The sequence below is a fragment of the Dermacentor variabilis genome, chromosome 5 (assembly GCF_050947875.1).
Source record: "Dermacentor variabilis isolate Ectoservices chromosome 5, ASM5094787v1, whole genome shotgun sequence".
Classification (NCBI taxonomy): domain Eukaryota; kingdom Metazoa; phylum Arthropoda; class Arachnida; order Ixodida; family Ixodidae; genus Dermacentor; species Dermacentor variabilis.
In genome coordinates this window covers 67,072,405-67,095,772 of record NC_134572.1, presented here as the reverse complement: position 1 = coordinate 67,095,772, position 23,368 = coordinate 67,072,405, and the positions used below count along the sequence as shown (strand labels likewise).

The 23,368-nt window shown below is 44.7% G+C and overlaps 1 protein-coding gene across 1 annotated transcript in view; it reads left to right on the top strand.

Annotated features, from left to right (window-relative positions):
* Positions 1-21,245, top strand: part of jef (major facilitator superfamily domain-containing protein 6 jef) — a 29,134-nt gene extending 7,889 nt beyond the window's left edge. Inside the window, exons 4-8 of the mRNA XM_075692716.1 lie at positions 671-767; positions 8,595-8,756; positions 14,686-15,030; positions 15,867-16,039; positions 16,778-21,245. Of these exons, the coding sequence (XP_075548831.1) occupies positions 671-767; positions 8,595-8,756; positions 14,686-15,030; positions 15,867-16,039; positions 16,778-16,921 (921 nt within the window). The 3' untranslated portion in view covers positions 16,922-21,245. The remainder of the gene's footprint in view (positions 1-670; positions 768-8,594; positions 8,757-14,685; positions 15,031-15,866; positions 16,040-16,777) is intronic.
* The last annotated feature ends 2,123 nt before the right edge of the window (positions 21,246-23,368 follow it).

Genomic DNA, 23,368 nt, shown 5'->3' with positions numbered 1-23,368 from the left:
GTATGCTGTTGTTGTTGTATACTGTGGTAAACAGTCTGTTGCTGTGTGCTAATTCTGCATAATCAGCCGTGACATATGTCCTTCATGTTTAGAGCTTTCTTCTACTTTTTCGTTTAGTTCTCACTTTACGTTTCTTCATAAGTGTGTTGTTTTGCTTTATTAACGGTGAAACTCTGAGACAGCCGGCTCGAATGTAGCTTGTCTCATGACAGAGTCATCATATCACAACCCTTGTCTCATTTGTTTTTTTTTTCTCCGTCTGGTTTATGGCTTTATACCTCGCCAAAATTTATTGAGGACAAAATTTTTCGAACCTGTAGTTGTTCAGGCGCTTTCCCTTCGACAGAGCAAGTCGTTATCTCGCTGCTCGGTATTGCAAGCCCGCCGTCAGCGATTAATGAATCGCTGACGGAGAGCTTAAGCCACTCGATGAAAGACCCGACTTCATGTGTGCCTTTACAACCTGCCAGATAATAGCTGTGAAATGGCGAGGTTCAATGTAATTTAGTCACATTTCTCTTAACTCTGCGACTCGAAGATGTTGAGGAAGATGTTGCAACGATGAGGGTGCAGGGATCTTGTGTGGGCTTTTATCTGCCTACACGTCTGTGCATTTGTCCTTCCTAACACAAAATCTAAAGTTGTATCTACACGCTCAACTCCCAAACAGGTGCTTTGTATTGGGCTCATCGGCAACGTCTGTCGATTCCTTTACATCTCCTGGTTGAAGAACCCCTGGTGGGTGCTGCCCTTCGAATTCATTCAAGGTGAGTGTGTAAGGTTGTCCGTTGAAGAAGCTAGTCCTGAGAAAAACAAAAGTCCGTGGCAATTTAGGTCCGGAGCGGACTACCGTAAGCTATATATATATATATATATATATATATATATATATATATATATATATATATATATATATATATATATATATATATATATATATATATATATATATATATATATATATATATATATATATATATGCTAACACATTGCTAACACAATGCTAACACATTATATACTTCGGAGATAAACAGCAATTCCATTAAACTGATTTTAAAGGTTAGGAGCAGGAACCATGGGTCCTATGAATGAATGAAAATGACAGCACGATTGCTGTTCGCTCCTCTTGGGTCAGTATTTTGTACGCTTAACCTTTCGAAATATAAATCCTTACGAACTAGCTCAGCCTTCTGTAGCTGTAACCTTTTGAGGCTGCAGTCAGTGCGTGAAGTGTAGCTTACGAAGGGCCTCGCAGAGAAAGCAGGAAATAAAAAAATATCATCGCATATTTTGAGATATTGAGTCGGAATATTTGTAACCGAATAACATGTACATATATATTTCACAAAGAAAGCATTGTTTTTCTCTATTGCAGTGTACCTAGCATATAGACGAATACTCCCACGCCGGCCATATTCTCTGCGTTTAAAGAAAGAGCTCTCTCTTTCCATTTTACGCCCTTTTAAGTTAGCGATTGATCGCTAGCTTCCCTACGTGCGCGATATTATTGCGTTATTGCGTTATAGCTTCTTGCGTTATAGAGACAGGTAAGCAATGAAACGGTCGTTACACCGATGACTTGTGGCTCAGAAAAGAATAATTGTTGGCTTCCCAGTGAACTTGCTACTGTAGCGTGAATTATCTTCCGATACCTTGGCCTTGAACTTTTAAACCCCGCCGCGGTAGCTTAGCGGCTGTGGTGTTGCGCTGCTAAGCACGAGGTCGCCGGATCAAATACCGGCCGCGGCGGCCACATTTCGATAGGGGCGAAATGCAAAAACGCCCGTGTCTCGTGCATTGGAGGCACGTTGAAGATCCCCTGGTGGTCAAAATTAATCCGGAGTCCCCCACGACGACATGCCTCATAATCGAATTGTGGTTCTGGCACGTAAAACTCGAGAATTCAATTGAATTCACTTTTTCATCGCTTTCGTTCCTCTAGAACGCAAAAGAATACTTAAGGTCAAGGTACCAGAAGATAATTGACATTAGAGTAGCAAGTTCACTGGGAAGCCAGCAGTTATTCTTTTCTGAGGCCCGAAGTCATCGGTGTCCCGACCGCCGGAACCCATGGCGTCCAGAAGAACTTTGTCGTTACTGCTGTAGTTGTTTTACGTGACTGTTATTCTACCTTTAGTTATCGCTGCCTGAGACTGGAGTGCTTGCGAGAGAACTTTAAGGTCGGCAGAGGACGGCACAAACAAGTCAGGGGCGACACTGTTACGGGAGCAGTTTTTCCTTCACCGTGCGGATTCCTTAACGGAATTATCAAAAAGCGCTTTTTGGTCCTACCCGCACGGTCAGTGCGATCAATCTACGCGCTACGAAATGCTTCGTCTCGTAAAAAAAATAAACATCATAATACTGCTCCCGACATTTACCTGCATAGGAAACAGATGCTTTATAAACACCTGCTCCGCGAGGCAGTCTGGGCGCAATGTTTGTTTTGCACGTCGTAACGCGAACTGGAGGCGCTAAGAAGGAAAAAAGAAACAATGTTTGGTGGACTAACGATTCGTGTGAGATCTAAGAGAGCCCACATTCTCGGTTGTGATACGATTCCTATTTTTATCCTTCCCGATTATGCGGACTCGGTGTGGGCTTGTCGTTCTTGCTCAAGCGAGGTTTTTCTTACTTTTGAATAACAAATGTCATAGGCTGAGCATTTTAAGTGAAAAAGAAAACACGAAGATGCGTTCCTCTATTTATTCAAAACTTCTTGAGCGCCCTTGATATTGACCCTATTGTGCGTCAGAGCATATTGCACAAGTATTCCATGGATCTGACCTTCCACTTTCCCTCGAGCATTCAGATGCAATTATTCCGTTCCCAGAAGCAACGCATGTCCGCCTCCGTACTTTATTTCTCTCCTGCCGCTCGTGTGTTTTCTTTTTCACTTTTTTCTTTCGATAAATGCAGGTAATAAGATTCAGCTATGCTGGTGACAGATTTCTTAATAAAATCTTGGCGCGTGCTCACTTGGTCCCATCGCGTAATATTGAGACGCTTGACGTTCTCTCATCCTACTATCCCGTTTTAAAAAAAAATGCGTCTCAAGAAAGGAAAAGAAAGAACAGTGAGAGACTCGCGCCCCGACAGCAAGGCCTTCACCGTAACCAAGGAAACGAACTCGGTCACAGCGCCATCGCGGTTCAACTTTTTATTATTATTATTATTATTTGGCCTTTGCTGTTTTCGTCTTATTCGCTCTAGAGTGAATACCCCGCTTTCTTTCTTTCTTGTTTTGCTTTTTTTGTGCGTTGTATTCCGAGTTGGTTATGGAAGAACAGATTGCAAGCGGGTTATTATTTTTAGACGTCCATGTCGCAGCCTCAAAAAGAGCCGGAGGCACGCAGACAGTTTAGGATCGATATCTCTTTGTTATATACTTCGTAGAAGAAAATAAAAAATAACACTATTGTGCCGAATGAAGCCCTCAAATGCCTTCTGTACAAAGTTGTTTCTTTCGTATTTACTTCCTTGTTTTTATTTGATATAATTTATTACGTTGTACCAAGACTCAACGACGCCGTTGAAAGCTCCCTCGTGCAGGAAACCAAACTATCGCGCGTTTCAGGGTGTTTGATTAGTCTCAAAGTACACGTTTGATATCGCCCGTTCATTCTCGATCATTTGAGGCCCGCATTGGCGGTAATCTCGAAGGCGGCGCACATTTCCACACTGGAACCATCCAGGACTTATCGATACGATTCATTGTGATTTTATACATTTCGAGGAAAGAAAAAACAGAAAAGAGAAAGCAGATTCCTCTCCGCTTCGGATGTTGTGAACAAGCATTTATTCGCGTCTGTGGTAGGTGCCATCGTCACAGAAAATCCGATCCCCTTGCAAGAGATCCATCAGTGCGCTCTCCACTTCGCGCCCTTTATTTAGGTGGTCTGTCCTTTCTCGGTGGCGGAATGGGGCGTAAGGGACGAAGACCGCTGCTTTCTTCGTTCGTTCTTAGCGAGCCGTACCGTCTGTGTGTTTGTATCTTGGCTTCGCCAAGAATGATGAAGTGCTGATCCTTGAAGGCAGCATTGTATTCTGCTGGTTCGCCGGGTGAAACGTTTCCTTACTCTTGAATTTTTTTTTTCTTCGTTCGATAAACAAAACGATACGATGGGAGCCAAACGCAGAAAATCGAGAAACGCTGAGAAACGTGACGATCATGGGTGCAGCTAGCGTTATATATGTTAACATGTTGTTCCATATATATATATATATATATATATATATATATATATATATATCTTATGGACCACTGGTACCAACCAACCGCTTAATGGAAGCGGTTGTGGAAGACAGCACGTAGGCGCCTACGTGCTGTCTCGTGTCCCCCCTTCTTCGGGTGTTGTTTTATTCGGCGCCGTCTTTGTAATCATGCTTAACCAACTAGCCCACCAACACATGCTCAGTTGCTCCGAAAAGTTCGAGTGTCCTCCCACATGTTGACATCGTATACACACTCCCGTTGGGGCCGTGGAATGGCACCTAAATGAGTTCTTTGGAATACAGAGGCTCATTTTTCGTCGCGCAGCCTTTCTTTAGTTTATTCAGTAAAAAAATTCGTCTCATATGTCTGTACTCATCTTTCCTGTCAGGTGCGCGAAACAGCCTCTTTAAATGTGGGAACTTCGCTTTTATATAGCGCTGACACCTTTCTTTCGATGCGACGAGGATTACGCCTTCCGGGCTAGCGTGCCCGCCTCCTTGTCGGCGCTTAGCAATTCTCTGAAACTCGAGTATGCCGAGTCATGGTTTGCACGAACGTGCATTGCGTCAAAATTTCTTAGTTTTTAATGTCTTACTTTTATTCGTACTCGGCGCCCGCGCCTTCCTTATTTTCTTATTTCGCCGCTCCTATGCGGCATCGAATTGCTCTCCTTGGGTATACGGCGCTGCTGTGCATACGCAAGCATAATTTTTTTTTTCAGGGCCCTTAAGATGAAGCGTCCTGTATTTGCATGATAACTGTCGAATATTTCCTCCCGATGTCAGCTTCTGTTTCCTTCCATTTATTATGGTGGTTGTTAATACTGACGTGATGACCACATACATCTGAAAAATGCAGGCACGTTGCAGAGGGGAAAGCCTCTTGGAAGGCACCTAGCTGCGATACGCCGAAAACCTCGAAACGACTAGCTGATAAACGTAAGCGGTTTTTCAAAGGAGAGAATTACTTCTCAACGCACTCTTCTTTTTTTCTTACACCGTGATAAAGAAACAACGTGAATATCTATCTAAATGGCTGCAAAGCTTTCCTGGTAGCCCATTTCTCGCAGTATTCAGAGAGATAGCAACGCAGATAAAAACCGTGCATTACTGCTCAGCACAATTTCAAGCCAACTAGCATTTCGTGTGCACATGTTCGAGACGCTCTCAATGCGCATCAAACTGTAAACGTCAAGAAACTCGGTCTCTCGGCATGACGTGTTAACAGGCGGAAATGCACAGGCAATAACAAGCGGAAGAAAACGGCCTGCGGCGCTAACACATTACACGGTATTTTTTTTTTTAGTATTACAATCGCAGCTAACAATGTATTATGATGTCGACATGTTTGCTAAGGTTCCTATTTTAGAAGAAGACTACGTGTGCCCCTCCCTCCCCTCCCCCTACGACGAGCGCACATATCCTAGCCTCTGATTTTCTATAACTTTCTTCTTGATTTATTTCTTTTTGCCCGCATACCCCCCCCCCCCCCATTCCATTTTTGGGAAATTTATTTATGCAGCACATAGAAAGTTACAGATGCTGTTACGGGAACTATTGTGTATTCAGACATTCAGCTACCTTAAGGCACGCGATTCCTTGGACAAGTGTCTGTTACCTTTCTGCTATTAATCCACTTGGAAGTGTATGGATCACAATCGACCAGAGAAAATAGCTTTAAAGACGTCTACCTTGAGACAGGATGTAGACATTTCTGCAGGCGATCTGTAGACTGCACAAATTTATATATTAGGAAGTAACGGAGGTGTCTTCGGAGGCTTCGGGCTGCAATGGCCATGACAACTGCTGTCACCTAGGATTGGGGTTGTACAACTGAAAACCCTGGCACGTGTCCTGCGAGCTCGGCTTCCGCGTCCAGGGCAGATACTCATCACCTGTTGTGGCCGTGTTCGGATATTCCGGATATTAGAGACAAGATGCTAAGGGAAGCCAGACTAATGTTACGAGGGACCGTATCACTCAGATAGCTCAATGCTCACAACAAGTGCGTAAACTCGTGGTTGCAGTACCTGCACCACACGGGGCGGCATGCGTTTATGTGGTGTCCCTTTTTTTGTAGCATTTGTACTGGATACGCCTTGCGTCAAATCCCAGAATAAAGAGGGTAACACTCGTGTTCATTTGTAGAGCGCGGTCTGTTCCGAATAAATACCGGGAAGAGTGAAAGCGCCTAACCTAACGTGCTCTATTCCATTGTACGTAGTTACAGTGAGGGTACTACAATCACAATGTCATGGGAGAAGGTAAAACTTCCGCTGACGGCGATAAAAGCGCATAAGAAGGGATTGCCTAAAAAGTGAAGTTAACTTCCTGCATAGCATCACTGAACAAAACTGGCTTTTGTCTCCATAAAAATGGAGCGTCACTCGACAGAGGAGAACGCCCGCGCAAGTAACTATACCGAGGATGGACGAAATAAAGCTTCGGTGAAAGCTTTTATAACGAGCCGCGGGCCTAGAAAACTGCAAACTGCCCAGAAAGTGGCTCGGGACTCCCCCGTAGTGGTGGCACAAACAAAATAGTGGCGCACCAACTGCCATCTGCAGAGCCTGGAAGCCGCTTTGCAAGTCGAAAGTTTATTTTCATTTTCTTCTTTTGAACTTTTGTCCTCGCCCCGTCATTTCGTTCTTATCTGCACCATACTCTCCCTCTCTCTCTCTCTCTCTCTTTCTCTCTATCTCTCTCATAAGCGGGCTTCGAGGCTTTGAGAAATAGGTCCATGAATGAGATGGACGCGTTGATGAAAAGGAGGTTTCCGGGTCCCAGAGCACCGTGAAAGAAGGCAGCAAAAATGTAGAAGAAGAGCAAAATGAAATAGAGCATATAGCGCAGGAGAGGCTTGGGATAGCAACTCCTGCTCTTCTTTTCGTTTTCTCGCTTTGGTCGCTAAGCAACGGTGGAGGCACTCCTCTGCGGAGTCCGTTCGACCTTCGGCGAGAGAAAAAAAAAAAAGCAATGAATGCATCAGGCACCGTTCCCTGGTTTTTCCTCTCTTCTTTTTCTTTTTTTCCGGCATTGCGTTTAACCTTATTGCTTTGTTCTCGGGATACTGGACTTCTTCACGATAGCTCGAAACTAAGCAAACCAGCCTAAATGCACTCTATAAGAGGAGAGGAAAAGAGAAAGGGAAGGCAACCGGGTGAACGGTGCCTGATGTGCTAGGATAAAGGTAGTCGTCGCGCTGCGTGCGGGAGTTCCGGCATTCCCCCTTTGGTTCCCGATTTCTCTGATGACTGCTCCTAGTGCTTTCAGGAAGAAGTAAAAATCCCAGCAGTACTCTATGCGGTAGCTCCGGAAGAGATGTTTGTTCGGGAGGCGAGCTTTATGGTTTACGACACCATGAAAAGAGGACACCGACGGCGTATGGGGCAGGGACGAAGACGCCTTTATGGCGTGGTGATTACCTGCCGGGCACCTCGATTATCGCAGATTTGGATGGCGATAGTCGGGCCAGTTCGAATGATGCTGAATCACGGGAGCTACAGAAAAGCGAGACTGTTCTCTGTACTCTTGAAGTACGCGTCTTCGTAAACGTATTCGTGTTTGTGTGGGCGTGCATGGCGCGTGACAACCGTACAAAAATTTTAGCGTAAGCCCGTTTTTCATTTTCTTCGGCTAATCCGAACAGAACGGCAGTAAAGAAATGGGTGCCTACTCTGTCGAATTATTCTGTTCGCCGTGCCATGACGTTTTGATTGCCTTTGAGCCACTCTGCAATCTGTATAATAATTTGCAGATATACTGATGTTGTGTGGTGGATGCTCTCTATCTCTCTCTCTTTCGTTGTGTCTTGTGTTATTGCTGTATATGTACGAATTGGCAACGAACGCTATCCAGTGTTTGTCTTTCTGAGCAGGTGCTTAAATATAGTATGCGGCCTTGTTTGTTTTGCCTTTACTTCCTACATAAACGTCTATATGCGGATGTTTCAAATTGGTACTACTAAATTGTGCTACGCTGTTTTCATATTCGCGCATCTTCAATGTCTACATCTGGCAGCACAAGTTCATAACCCCACTGCCACCGTAAATGCCCTTCATAGGAACCACAGTCGCCTTAAAGCATCGCAGTAGCAACCAGACTAAACACAGCACCTTTAATGTATTATGTCGAATGCTGTTCGCATTGCCATCAACAGTCAGCGTGAGGTGAGTTCTGGCGTAATGTTTTTTTTTTTTTTTGCGTTCCCTAACGGTGCTTCGTGTGTGTTTGGCACTCGCTTGTCCCGTCGTTTCCACTATCTCCTTAAAGAGACGTTGTCTTACAACCTTCCTTGGATTCAGACCTTAGTGCATTTATGGTGTTCTGCTTTCGCTTTTGAAATTTGGTAAGTTACGTCCCTCATTCCGTCTTTGCAGGAGTCACGCATGCGGCTGTGTGGGCTGCTTGCTGCTCCTACATCACCCAGGCGACGCCAGCCAACCTCAGGTCGTCGGCACAGGGTGTCCTGCAGGGGCTTCATCACGGACTCGGGCGCGGCTGCGGAGCCGTTATTGGAGGAATATTTGTCAACTACTTCGGTGCGGAATTCTTTTCTTGAATGTTGTATGTGTCACGCGGAAATTTTGCAGGTGAAACGCAAAGCGTGTGTGAAGCTAGACACTCACAGTTTCCTTCGCAGCTGGTTCTGATGCGTTTAAATTTAAGTGACAAAACAAATTTGTTGCAATGTAGGGACGTATGCCGTCGGGAGAGCAACTGTCAGTGTGAGAGACACGGAGGGTGGGAAGAGGAGCAACGGAGCGGTGTGACGTAGGGAGGCACGTGACAGGATATGCAGCGGTGGTTTTACGGGTGTGCGGCAGGCCGATGCGGTGCGCTAAATTGAGCGATGCTCTCCACCGCATCGCTGTGCGTGGATGTGTTCGTGATTAGTTGTGCCTTACTGCACGCAACTGTGATTCTCATAGTTATACGTATGTGTGCATGGTTATATAGAAAGAGATATGGTACGTGTGTAATAAGACAGCTGCATGGTTTTGTATTTGGCAATAGCGTATGTAGTCTGCTTAAAGGGACACTAAAGCGAAACAATAAATCAGTTGAGACTAATAAATCATTGTTTGAGAACCCTGCAGGCAGTAATTTCAATATAATAGCTTGATTATTAGGTGAGAAAATGAAGGTACAAGTATACGTATTTGAATTTCGCGCCGAAACCCTGACGCTGGTACGTCAGTGTGACGTCAGTGATTCCAAAGTATGTTTTCGCATTAGGGCCGCGTTGGCTGAGTAAAGGTTCCCGAAACTTGACATATTTAATATTTAGTTCCGTTAAAACACAATGTAGTCAATCTGTACCGCTATATAATTAAGTAGGCCCTAGAAGATGTCATAAAAATCCATGACGTCACAGCGAGCAGGTGCGGGAACTTCAAGGAGGCGTCGCCACCCGTCTTTCGTTCTCGCGCTTTTTCTGGTTTACCAAAGGGCTTATTGTGGTAAGAGTGGTGTTTTTGGTGTCATAGAAAGGTAATTTACTGATGCAGAAGCTATCACTTTTTTTTCTTTAGTGTCCCTTTAAGAGCGAAAAAAAGCGGTTCTCGTGCCGTTGCCTTTAGGTTGACTGTGGGTGATGAAGATTCGTAGACAGCAGTAGCAAATTATATTCTCATATTAATATTGTAGATGACTTTGAGCTAGTAGGAGCCGTGCGGATTTCGACAGACAATCGTCGACTGATGGTATCTCATCTGAGTTTCATTCAAGTCAATCTGTCCGCGAGTACGAACCACGATTAGCGCATCCGCTCTACACAGTTTAGATTGCACATTATATGGGCAACGCAGGTCGCTTTTCAAAACTATTTGACGTCCACTGTTTGGCTTCCTTCAGTATCCTTATATAGAAGGTTCGCGTAGGTGATCAGTACGGGGAAGACTTAGTAAAATTACCTTCTTTCCACTGCACGGCACTTTGGCGTAACCGTACAGAGTCACAGCTGTCGCAGGGAAAGCAAGTTCAGGTGTAATTCCCCACCCTCGCGCTGCGTACAACACGGCTAGCACAGCCCTGTGCAGCTATATATACAAAGTGAGTAGTAATAAAAAAGTTTGAACTATTTTAAGCACACACATATCAAAACTCGAAACTGCACTAATTAGGAAAATCAAACTGCTGCATACATCAACGGATAACTTATATGTGCTACTCATGACCAGTCTTCCACAGCCGCCTTAGTGGGTCTGGTTTTTTCCACCGGTTTTCAGCAAACACTCCGTGTTAATTCATAAACAAGCATACTAAAAGCCTTCTCCTTGATGTACGTCATTTGTCTTACTGTGTTATGTTACAAAAAAAGTGGATGCATTGATAAAGGTATTTTGTGCTCGGAGCTCTCAGCTCCAGCCGTGTGCATAAGTGCTCAAGACATGGAGGCAAGACTGCCGATAAGCTAGCTTTGCCTCGGAGTTTCGCTTGCCGACATCGGGCAAAAGTCGCCGCTGAAAACGCTCATGATGACCATTGGTGTGAAAAGCTGTTGGCTCACAGTACGTCCCCGCCTATAAAATTTTATGGTTAAGACCTTACGCATCCTTTGTGGGCCTTTGACTTAGGACTACAAGTTTCGGCTCGTGGTATCATCATCATCATCATCATCATCATCATCATTGTCGTCGTCGACGTCGTTGTCGTTGCCGTCGTCAGCCTATTTTTATGTCCACTGCAGTACGAAGGCCTCTCCCAGCGATCAGAATTGCCACTGTCCTGCGTTAGCCGATTCCAACTTGCACCTGGAAATTTCCTAATTCTGTCTTTATTTAAAGTTGGTCTCAGGGCCTTCAGTCGCCTCCATCTCCCGCAGCATAAAATCCAGGCCTGACTCCATGATGTAGGTGAGCTGCAAGCTATGGTGAGGACCGAGCACGCATACTCAGAGTAATTATCGGATTACTAGACGAGATGTGCGCTCGAGGAAGGTTTCCTCTGATGGCCTCAGATCCAGAGCACTTCCGTAGCAGATCCGTTGAGTCGACATCTTCTTTTGTGCCATGGCACATCGGGCAAGCAAGCCTTTCTGCCAGTTCTTCGGCGTCTCGGGCAGGTCGTTGACGCCATCTAGCGCCTGAATACTGGTTGACTTGCGACAATGTAGGGAGGAAAAAAACAAGAGCACTTAAAGAACATCTATCCGTTACTTTCATCGGCAATGTCACAGTGAACATTTTGCTCCTCGTCAGATTGCCGAAACCGAGAAGCGCTAGGCTCGGTCAGTCCTTGGGAGAGAAAGTACGCTGAACGTTAATGACTCCTCTCACAGAATCCGCCTAAACTGAGCCAGACACGCTTTCTGGAGCGCCAGCAGTCTAGCCCCTCATTACCCCCTGCTTTGACATACGAGAAGTAAAACCAGAAATAGTGGTCTAAGCGAGCTTGTATCTCCTGTCGCTGTGATTTTCGTGCCTATAGGCACGAAATAGGCATGCGCAGTATGAAATACTGGCCAATTTAACTTGTGCAGCATAATGTATATGATCTAGAATCGCGCAGTAAGTTTCATTTACTCTGATCATTCGTTCACCGCCATTGTTACTGAACCTCAATCACAAGCCCAGCTTTTATCACTAGAATTGTACTAAAGTAGCCCGACTATGCCTGTTTTATACGTTCTGCCATTTCTAGTACAATTGCTCGTTCATCCAGCACACTCACCTATATCTGTCATCGCGCATCAGCCATCATAAAGTGGTTCACCAACTTTCGACGCGTACTGTTGCACAACTGCATTTTTGTTTTGCACAGACATCAAAATACTGAAACTCACTTCCCTCTTGCGTTATGCACCGTTCCAGCCTTCTTCATTTCGCGACAGCCATCGAAAACATCATAGATGAAGTGTTAACAACCCAACCCTCATGCAGTACTCTGTTGGCGTGACATTTAAAGAACATTACATAAATCCATACAACGCCAACTAAACCAAATGATCACACTTGTGTACTGACTTGCAGCACCTCAGATTCACAACTTCACTTGATAGGTATTATTCCGCTTTTCTTGTGGAGAATTAACGTGACTGTGGAATTTCAAGAGGAAGCTTTAGCTCGGGTGCTCCTATCTAAATACGTGTAAAAGGAGAATTCGTTTCTCTCGGCAACCACATCACCAAATTTGACGACGTTTGTTGCACTTAAAAGAAAAACAAAGTGTAGTGACTCTATGTTTCGAATTTTCGTTTTAGTCGTCAATTCTTTATAAAAATTTTGCAGAAATTGCACTTTCAGAAAACGACACTACAAGTTTACAACTCTGTAACTCAGCCATGAAAAATGCTATCACAATTCTGGGAATTGAATTTAATAGTACATTTAAATCGGAAAAGATGGATTTGTTACACATGAATCCCCCCAAAAATTTGTAATATGGAAATACAGCTTTTCCAGAATCCTTCTACACAACGTAACGAATTCGAATTTGGTACGCTTTCAATGATCTGATGGATGCGGTTTACAGAACCGCGATATCTATTCTTGATGCAGAACTATTAATTTGTAAACTTCATGCTTCTATTTTTTTTTCGAACTTTAACATTTTTAAAAATTCGTTAAACAAAATTCAGACCATAAACCGAAATTTCGATTCCAACAGTCACTGATTTCACTTGCTCTGTCAAATGCAACAAATTTCATTAATATCGGTCCACGGATTATCTCAGAAAAGCGTTTCTGCGTTTTACATGTATTTGAATAGGCCGCATCGGAGTTGGGCCCTAGCTAAAGCATCCTCTTGAGAGATATTTGCTAGGATATTCACATATGCTTCCTGTACTCCTTGATTACGCAATGCCTCTATGACCGCTGGTATCTTTGCTGAAATAAAGGCGTTTTCGTAATCTATGAAAGCTGTAGAATAGAGAAGTTGATAGTACCCCGCAGGTACCTCAATAACCTGATTGATGACATGGATGTGATCCATTGTAGAATACCCCTTCCTGAAGTTGTTTTTTTTTTTTGCCATGTGTTTGTTTACTGCTGCTGCTGTCACGAGAAGGATTAAGGACTAGTCAAGTTGCTCTTTTGTAACTTTTTTCCTTATATCCTCCATAAACTTGCATATTTATGGAAATAAATTCATTCATTCAAGTAAGCCTGTTCTCTTGTTTGACTGAAGTCGACTGTTGCCCTGGTTCTATTGACAACTACAGTGATGAATCTTAGACACAATACAAAAAGCAAGCTAATAGTTATCCAATTCTCTAACGTCTCCCTTCTCATGAATTAGTATAATGTTGGACTTCTTCCCATTTTTGGTATTCTTGAAGTCGTTAAGCATTGCGTATAAAGGGGTGGAAGCTTCCCAGCTATGATATCTCCTCGATTTTTTTTTATTTAATGGACAGTTATTACGCGTTCTTCTGCCGCTTCTCCCTCCACATTTCTTGCAAAGCTATTCTCACGTCATCGCGAATACACATGTAGCTTCTGTGTCCTGTTAGTCACTTCAAGGTTGCGTGGCCGCCTCTTTCGTGAAATGCGCAAAAGTAGGGGCCTGTGCGGGTTCGTATGTTGTGTCGTGGCCTCCCCTACGTTACACTGTGTGACTCACCATTCATTGGTTGAGGCTTCGTGTAGCCTACACCAGCAGTTTCTATATTCAAGATCGAGCCACTCGGTTCAACAATGTGTAACTAGTGTTAACTGCCGATGATATTGAGCTGTGTCACTGTGACTTCCATAACAACGCGCTGTTAGCAGCAAAAACAACTTTACTTGTGTGTACATAGACGCAATCGGGCTAGGGATCTTTTAAGACCCTGGGACAGGAGTGGCAGACGCAATCCGAGCTACGACAGCCCTTCTGTTATACTTGCACCAGTCAGGTCTATTACTAGACATTTTTCGACGATTTGTTAGTCGTCTTGGTTTATTCCTGGTTTTCTTATTATCTATTTATTTTCCAATTTTGTCTTCTGGTTATCTTACCTTGAACACCTCAACTGTCCTGAATATAATGTTCAGCGACAGTCCCTGGCATCCGTTCTAGCGCACCTTGACACTAGACCATTGTCCCTCGACACGATTTTCACATGCCGCTGACAGAAGACATCGCAGAGGAAGGCGACGAAGGGACTACTTCGGTTTTTGAAAGAGACGGGATTGGACAAGCGGCTGTGACAGTGATATCACGTACCATGCCAGATTGATGGACTCTAACGGCCGATGTGTGTGGGCTGTGCTATGTGCTCTCTCTCTTCCCCTTCCCCATCTTTCATCGCCCCCATCCCTCTCCCATGTGTAGGGTAGCAAACCGGTTAAGCTAAACTGGTTAGCCTTTCCTTCACTTTTTCCTTCCTTCCTTCCTCAACTAAAATAGCAAGCCATGCACACAGCAGGACTGCACACCCTTCAGCTTCCGTTTAACTCTTTCTCTCTCTGTCGCCGAAACTGTCGCCCTTGCGCAATGACTTGTCGCCACATTCCGACGCTAAGTCTCCGCGTGTCGTCGCAGGCACGCAGATCACGTTCCGTGGCTACGGGTTCGCCTGCCTGCTAGTGCTCGTCGGGTTCGTGTTCGTCAACTACTACCGCAAGGATCGGGGCTTCGTGGCGTTTCGCGACGACGACGACGAACCGCACCTCGTCGTCGAGGAGACCTCCCACCTGGCGCCCCACGGCGTTCCGGCCAACCCGATGGCGCGTTCGCTCTCCAAGCAAAACCTCGGCGACGGCCAGCAGCCTGGCGGTGGCCAGCAGCAGCCACTGCAGCCGAACGCTGGCGTAACCCAGGGGCCCGGTGGCTTCCTTGGCGTGCCAGGAGGTGGAAACCAGGGATCGCGAAACAGCAGTCAGCCAGGCAAGTGCGCAACAACTGCGTATTAAAGCGAGGTTTTTTTTCTTCAGCCTTCTTCCCCAACTTAACGTGGACTGTCGTCGGGCTGAGTGAATCGGGACGATACCGGAGACAGTGTTATCAAAGGCGGTGATACAGTTGGGCCGGACGTAATACCGCTGCACGATATTGCCTTCGCAATTTAGAGATTTATTGTGGTTTGTAATGGCACGTCGGTCCGGAACGCGAGCTGTTTTGTCGACCTCCCTACCTTTCCTCTCTCTTTTTCTTCCACCCTCTCCTCCTTGTCTATTCAGCCTGGTAGCGAGAAATAAGGAAACTGCAAAATTAGGAATTATATGCGAAGGAAGCGTGCTTCAGCCTCCTACGGACATCTTATTGCTTTGTGGTTAGTCCGGTGGTGGGTGAAGCCGACACTGGAATGCTGCTCAGCAGCACAAAGTGAAACACGCCTGAATTAAGCGAAATGGGCGTTAACAAGCGGCTTGAGAATTTTCTTTCTAGAATGATTCTGTATCAAGCAACTACAGGCTTCATATCAAAGTCTAAGCCAACGTCCATGCTAGCTGGAATGAATGGATTTTCTTCCTTTTGGCGTCTATCTTGATTTCGATAATGGCAGCTGCCGAATTTCCACGACCTCTCCAGTCATTGTTCAGTCTTCTCTGGCACTGCAGCATAACTAGAAACTGGGAGAGTCGGTGTTGGTTCATCTTTGGAACAGCGCGAAAAAATACAAGACGTGCAGAAAGGTGACACAAGACAGGGCTGTCACATCTCTGACGCTACACTAAACGTTGTGTGGAGAAACGTTACTAACAATGCCGCTTACCTTCCAGATCAGTGGGGGTACAGGACGAACGTTGTGAGCCAAGCCTACTCACCTGAGGAAATGGGAAGAAGCTACGGCCGGACGTCCCTGGCGGCTGCCTTTAATCCGAAAGGAATCATGGCCCAGGCTGTCAGCCCCGACAGCGCATATCAACTCGACCACATCAGAAAGGACTTCGAGGTGGGTCGCATCTGTCGTCAGCTTCTGTCCATTCCTTGTCAGCTCCTACGAGAAAGCTTACAAACGTCCCTGCTCTCGAATCGCTGCCTTGAATTGTGCAAGTTCAGGGCAGCGCCGTCCCTCGAATAAACGTAGTCACATTTCGGCAATAGTGGTCATCGGCTTCATTAACGCTACCGAGGCAACAAATAGCCTAAAATTGTACTTGTCATCCTAAACCAGTAGCGTTCAAGCAAGTGCCAGAAACAGGTGCTTGGAAAGCCCCTGCTTCTGCGCCCTCGAGCCGGCGCAAGAAGTTTCTTATAACATATATTAGAAATTGCCGAGGAGCATCTTTTTCTGCCTAATATCATTGTTGAAGAGCGCATGGCGCTAGAAAGCTTTGGAAGACTAGTGGAAGCGTCTCCGGAGCTCCCAAGCAGTGCCGGTGCCACAGGAGAACGACTAGCTGCAGTCATATGCGCGTGGTAGCTTCCCTTCACTTAGGCGAAGTCTTCACCTAAACTTGAGACCCACCTACTTCACTTCACAAAAAGACCCACCTACTTTACCTAAATAACAAATAAATAAAGAAGTAGTGCAGTTCAAATCAGAGAGCGCAGGTTACACGTCCCGCCTGTTCATGTTAACATTTTTGCTCGGCAGCGTTACTCTTTCAAGCACTGCAGTGCCAGCTCAAATATGAAACGTGAAAGAATACACTGACTCTCTGTTTACGTCGTTTTTTTTCTTCTGAAGGCCTACAAGGACGTGACGGCACTGAGGGACTACGACAAGGATTCGGCAAAAGAAACCAACCCGTTTGCGTCATCTCTGGTGAAAACCTCGCCGTTCGCTCCGCAGCCGAGTCGGAGACAAGTCGCTGACGCCTATGCGTGGTAGAGGCAACGCTAGCATCAAAAATAGCGGCGACATCGAAAGCGATGTGTCAACCCTGTTTTTAAAGTGGAAGTAGTCGAATTATTTTGTTTTACGCTCGGTCTGCGAATTCTTTGAGGGCGAAGTACAGTACACCAAGATGAAGGAATACTACAAGAAAGAACAAAACATTAGGAGTTTGTTTTGCGAAAATGTTACAAAACGTGCAAATGTAGTCATACGGTGTTCAAGTACAGACTACGACGTACGTATTTTGCACTTGGAGACAATGCAGTCCCAGCGCCGCATACAGGGTGCTTTATTTGTCTAATCTACGCAAGTTGAGGTGAACGATGCGGCCACTGCGCAAATTTCCTTTTGTGCACTCTCTTTATTTCGGTTCTTGAACAGGTGCCACTACAACAGTGCTGCGGAGGTGCTGTTATAGTGCACATGGAAGTACACACATTGTGAGAAATGTTGAATGAGTGGTAATTCACTTACAGCCGCCTATATACTTATACAACCACATCATATCCTTGTTATGACAAATGCATTATTTTCGCAGACATGTCATGTATCTTCCATCACACCCAGACATGTATGCATTTTTGTTTACTAAACATGCAACCAACTTGATCTGAAGCACAGTGCTTAGATGGATCGGTGGCAGGTGAATATTGGCGGTTGGTATAATAACAATGATGTTTTTAAATGACGGACTAGTTCAATAAGCGTAGAAGAGCATCTCGGTGACTGTTTCACGCGTTTATGAAGTTGAATCCTATTGTCTTGTGCTGTATAATTCATACGTTTTATTGTGTTCAGTTTATAAGGGAAGGCACTATTCAGTATTGACTAGCCATTCCTTTCCCGTATATATAAAATTTGCTTACGTCTGTGAGACATTAAGCAGGCAAACGGCACTGTGTAGCTAATTATATACACATTTTTGAAGTTTCCGTTACCTGTGCACAAGTCCAAATGATAAAACTGCACAAATGGAATTTGTGTAAGGGCTATAGTAGTGTTGTGTTATGAGGTAAATACAGATCGTAGCGCCCTGTTAATTACTGACCAAATGTTTTGTATGTTTAGTACACTTACTTCATTTGCATTCATTTATTTTAGTCATAAAGCTTATTTCCTTTTTATTATTGATCATTGACAAATATAACTGCAGACAACATAGCTCGAGAGAGTGGCGGTAAGCTGTTTGTTTGCCGGTTGTGATGCGTCTTCGCACAGTGGCTTTCGTGGAACGTGCGATCACATAGTACTTAGAAAAGACATTTTTCGGTAACCGGCTTGGATATACCTACAATTTAATCGTAACAAAGAATAATGGCACTCGGATGAAGATATGGTCATTGCATCGACGTGGATAGACTCGTAAACGAGTTACGCTAAAGCCCACCCGCAAGCGTTTTGTGGAATGCAACCATAAAGCTCACAGTGACGAATGTAAAATGTGAATACACTGGCTGTTACCTTGTGCGGCATAGTTTTCTGGACGTTTTGTGAAATGCATATTCGCTCTAGAGCATCGTTTCTAAAAGCCATATCAAAAGCATATGCTTGCAATAGTATTCACTTCCTGCAACATATCTTAACAAATATGCTTCTTTCGAATCTATTCTAAGGAACATATATTAACAAGTATGCTTCAGAAATTGACTGAATTTATAGGATTTTGCAGATTTCCAGGTGGTATATTCGCAAAAATTTATTCGAAGACTACCAGATGGAAATCCGGCTTTACATCACTTCTTGCGTGACCATTTCCCTTGATCCATGATGTGGTTTATGTGGGGATAGTATAACTATCCGAAGCCGACACTTTGAATTCGCTGGGACAAATACGTGACAGGAGCTGCGCAGTTGTATCGTGGGTGAGTTCATCTTGGCGACATATCTTAACCTATCAGTACAGCTCATCAAGTAGGCTTCAGGTACCAACACTACATCTGTGCATATCGTTTTTCGGCTGTTTTTCATCAGTCGTATGTTAACCTGAAAGGGTTCTAGTCATCACACAAGGGCCTCACCAAGGCTAATGTGGGCCTTCTCGAACAAACTAGGGAGTTCAGTGAACAAAGAAGTAATAGGACCGTCATTTATTTTCACTTGTTTTGCAGTCCACTTGGTAAAGTTGATCTAGCAAGACTGCGAGTAACTTTACGACATTCAAAGCTGTGTGAAAGATAATTTGTGACACAAAGTTAGTGATTAAGGGTCCTTCGAAACCCCTAGTGAAAACTGATCTCACGTTAGCGCATTTGTAGCACCAGGATAATTTCTGATGTGTCAGAAAAACCGTGCTGGCGTAACAAAATCGACATCAATCTGCGAGACACCGAAATATATCAATAAGAATGTTTCATGGCTTCTTCAATACTAGACTCTCTAGCTTGTTCGAGAAACAAATGCAGGTGTTGCCATTTGTTTTGACAGGTACTGCTTGGAGCTCTGGCCAAAATGGCTAGAGCCATTTTGCGCCTCTAAGTTGTGCTTGTGTCTGAGAGAGTACGTAGCTCATTGCGTGACAGAAGATTTCTAGATAGTTCGAAGCATGAAGCACAGTACCTTGTTGTTTACGTAGCATTGTAACCTCGCTACTGTGAGAGTGGCGCGAAGGATTCTAAAACTGCCCTTCGAGGTTCTTGTTTTATGCTAAAACACATGCAATACGCTCGCTACTGCTGTTAAGAAGAGCTGCTGATAAGTATTGCCTTTATGTCTAAATGTATGCATGTGAGTGAGTACATTATGTGCCGAATGCATATCCCTGCCTGCGTAGTTTTGTGCTATCGTATGCGGGAGTGCAATGAGCCTCTTGGAGTATAATGCGAAGAAGGCACTGCAACTGCCTGCAATAAGAAAGGAAAAGGAATGTTATCAAAATTACTTAAGGAAACAAGACCTCTCAAAAACGTGTGGGCGTTGATATTCTCATCAAGCTTGTTAATTGACCACTGTTATAAGAGAATGCGTTTTGTTATTGTTGTAGCTTTTGTAAAAGCATACTCAGTATACGAAATGTTGTTGTTCCCTTTATCTCCGTGCGAGTGCATTGTGTAGAGCGCCGTTGGGTGACTGGTTTCTCTGGTATGAAAAGAAGGGAATAGAACAGTATGATACGAGTGAATATTAGTAACCTTACCCCTAGTACTCAAGCCCAACGTTTAAGGGGATGGTCAGTTTACCACGCCAGTGTTCGTCGTGACCTAAGCAAATTCCTCAAAGCCTGTTTCACATAACAAAAAGACTTTGACGTAGGCCGATCAGCGACCTGTTACTAGATGTCGTTTGATTCAGTCTGAACGAAAGTCATCTAAATGTGAAGTCTTGCTGTTCAAGCCCTCTTTGTGATTTGCGTACGCATGAATTAACGCTTGACTGTGCATTCGTTGGCAGGATGTCTCGCTGGTAGTTACGAGCCACTGGGAATAACTGCCTCGTGTCGACTGTTGTGCCGTTCGTTCGCGTGGAGCTGCGCAAAACCTGCCCGCGAAAGATGTCTGTGCTTCAGCGTTGACTGAGCGGAAAGGAAATTGACGTTACGCCTGGAGTTGTTTGTGCGCAAAACGTGAGCAGCGGTTGTGCCTATGTTTCTATCTTTTTTTTGTGTGTGACGATATCTTTGTCTCGCATCCATCACCGTTGCTTACAACTTGTGTACAATCACGAGTCAAAGTCTTTTTCTCGGTATCTCTCACGTTACGTGTGAAGGAACCTATCAGTTGTGAAATCGTAATGTTTTGTTAAATACACGTTTCATCGGATGAATGTTTTCATTTTAGGTCATTTAGAGGTTAGAGGCTTTCCTTCGAAATGAGCACTTGGGGGATCCCTACCTCATCCTGTTCCTCTTATCACGCTCCGGGTCTTTTAGTAAAATAAAAAAAACGAATGCGTGTCGTTTCCAGAACATTGAAGAGCTTTATTTCCAAGAATTCCGTGGTTGTCTGCAGCGCAGCCCTATGCCGCGAATCTCCAAGCGCTTAAAGTGTGTGCGTGTATTTGTGTGTATGCAAACGGCGTTGTATCGAACTCCGGACACGCTGCCTTTGGAGCCCGGAGTGGGCTCGCACCCTTACCAATGCGATGACAATCAGTCTTCTCTGCAGAGGCGAGAAACTACGGAAAGAGAGACACGGCGAGACCTCGACAGATAAGCAGAGCGCCGTTCAGCGCTTGCTATTTCTTTGCTGCAGTAGTGCTCGTCGTCACAGTTTGTTCAACGCGCTCCTCAACCTTGAGTGGTGATACAGCGCTCCTGCTTCGTTAAAGTATGCTGTATATTTTTTTGGTGTGTCATAGAAATAAATTCACCGCGAAAGCAGTATATTTGTGTGAGTTTCCTTTCTTTTATGGGCAAGCGAACATATTAAATGGTTTTGCAAGCTACCGAAGAAAGATGGATGTAAAGGTTAATTAAAGACCTGTGCATCTATCTGGTAAGTATTCGAATTTGAGATCTATTTTGTCCCCTAAGTCATACTAAAATGCATATGTTTTAGCCTTTCGTTAGCAGGGGTTTGTGTCAGAAATACTTCGAAATGATGATGATGATGATGATGATGATGACGACGACGACGAGGACGATGACGATGATTGTGATGATGATGATTATGATGATGATGATGATGAATCAGCGCCAGACAAATAAAACTTCGACTTGGTTCCTGCGTGATCACGACCATTTGCTTGTCTCTGCATTATTTCTTAAATTTCCTCGAACTTTTTTTCACTCCGTTTTAAAAATAAACCAAATTTACTGGTTTTCCTCCTAGGATCCTTTTCTCGGTGGAGTCTCTGTTGTCGACGCAGCTGCCCGCCGTCTTCACCGTTGCAATCGCCACTGTCGCCGGTTCTGCCTCTTTAAGCTTAAAAAGTCGGCCAGGACATTCATTTGGAAGCACGAAGCTCCCACCACCCAGAAAGTCAGTTCAATACATTAGCGTTTCGAACTACGCGCTAGCGTACCGCGATACCGAAAAGTCAGCAACAAATTGATAAGAAAATCATCCGAACCAAAAAAAAATAATGACTGCTTTGACACGGCGGGGCTTGCCATGACGGCGACTATCTTAGGGCCTAGTTCGTTCAATAAATTTTTTAAGAGAGACACTTCATCTGTTCGAAAAAAAAAAGAACTAACCGAAATTACACCGTCTTCGCAAACTTTACGTTTACCTTTACTGTTACCAAATAATACTGGAAACAGGAAAGTATATTATGATCTCGATGCAGTTTCGCGCCTTACCGAAAGCTAAGTATCTGAACTCAATTCTTCATCATTATTAGTTCTTTCGCGTGCAAGCGGGCACGTGACGCATCAGAAGAAGAAAAGAAGTTTGCAGAGCGCGGCGGTCGTTGCGAACCGTGAGTGCAGGTTATTTCATTTTTTTCCACCGTTTCTTTCTGCCGGGCTCAACAGCCTACGTTATCACACGAAACATGATGTAGAATGCCCTCGATCAACGTCAAACGCCTTTATTGTTTTAGTGAAAGGCCTCGAGAGCTGCCGATGCGTGGCGTGGACTGCGCCTCGTTCCTCGCCTGACGCGTTGTATCCCACGGGTCAAAATTCACATTCCTGGACACTCTTAAACTTAGAATTAAGCCAGTGGTCTACATCCTAGCGCCTTCTGCAAAAATGACGAACTTATATCTACTGTCCGTTTTCGAGAAGCCCACAGTGTGGCTTCGAAATAGATACCGTAATAAGCTTGCAGAGGCGATTATGGATGCGAGCGGCCGGGCTCCTACTGAGGACGGCGGCGTCCCTAGTCGACTTGCTACATTGGATTTAGGCCAGGGATGTCGATCGGGTGTGCCCACGTCCATCTGGAGAGCTTAATTCAGTTGGCCCGAGGCCACCGACATTATGCTGCTCCGTTTACTCTAGGCGTTTCTTAAGTGTGCGACAGTGTAGTATACTCAATATTATCGGAAATAATGCACGACATTGACTTGCCTGAATGCTCTGTAGCGTGTTCTGCTGCGTTGTTGCCGGGCAGCAAATCCTGCAACCTACGAAGTGAGATTTCATCGGGAAAATACAAACGAACGCGAGGTTTTCCCCAAAGTGCAGTTTTATCCCCGCTTTTGTTCGACATCTTGCTCAAATTTCATTCCTTGTCATGACAACGCAAACACGTACGTTTACACCGGTTATACAGCGTTCTTTGCTTCGGCAGGTGATACTCCGTCACTGTACGAGTGCTTAAAGAACACTTAGACGCTTTATAAGGATGACCAGACGGTATCCGCTTGACCTTTAATGTCAGCAAGAGCGCTGTCCTTGTCGTTCCTATATAAGACCCAGTGTATGTGCCCCCTTTCATACTATCATGCAGTTATTCCACAAGTTGAAAAAAATTGAGTATCTTGTAATTACGTATGACTAAAAGCCTAGCGGGGCGTCTGCATATTGTAAACCTAACTGAAAAGCTTCCCGCGCAG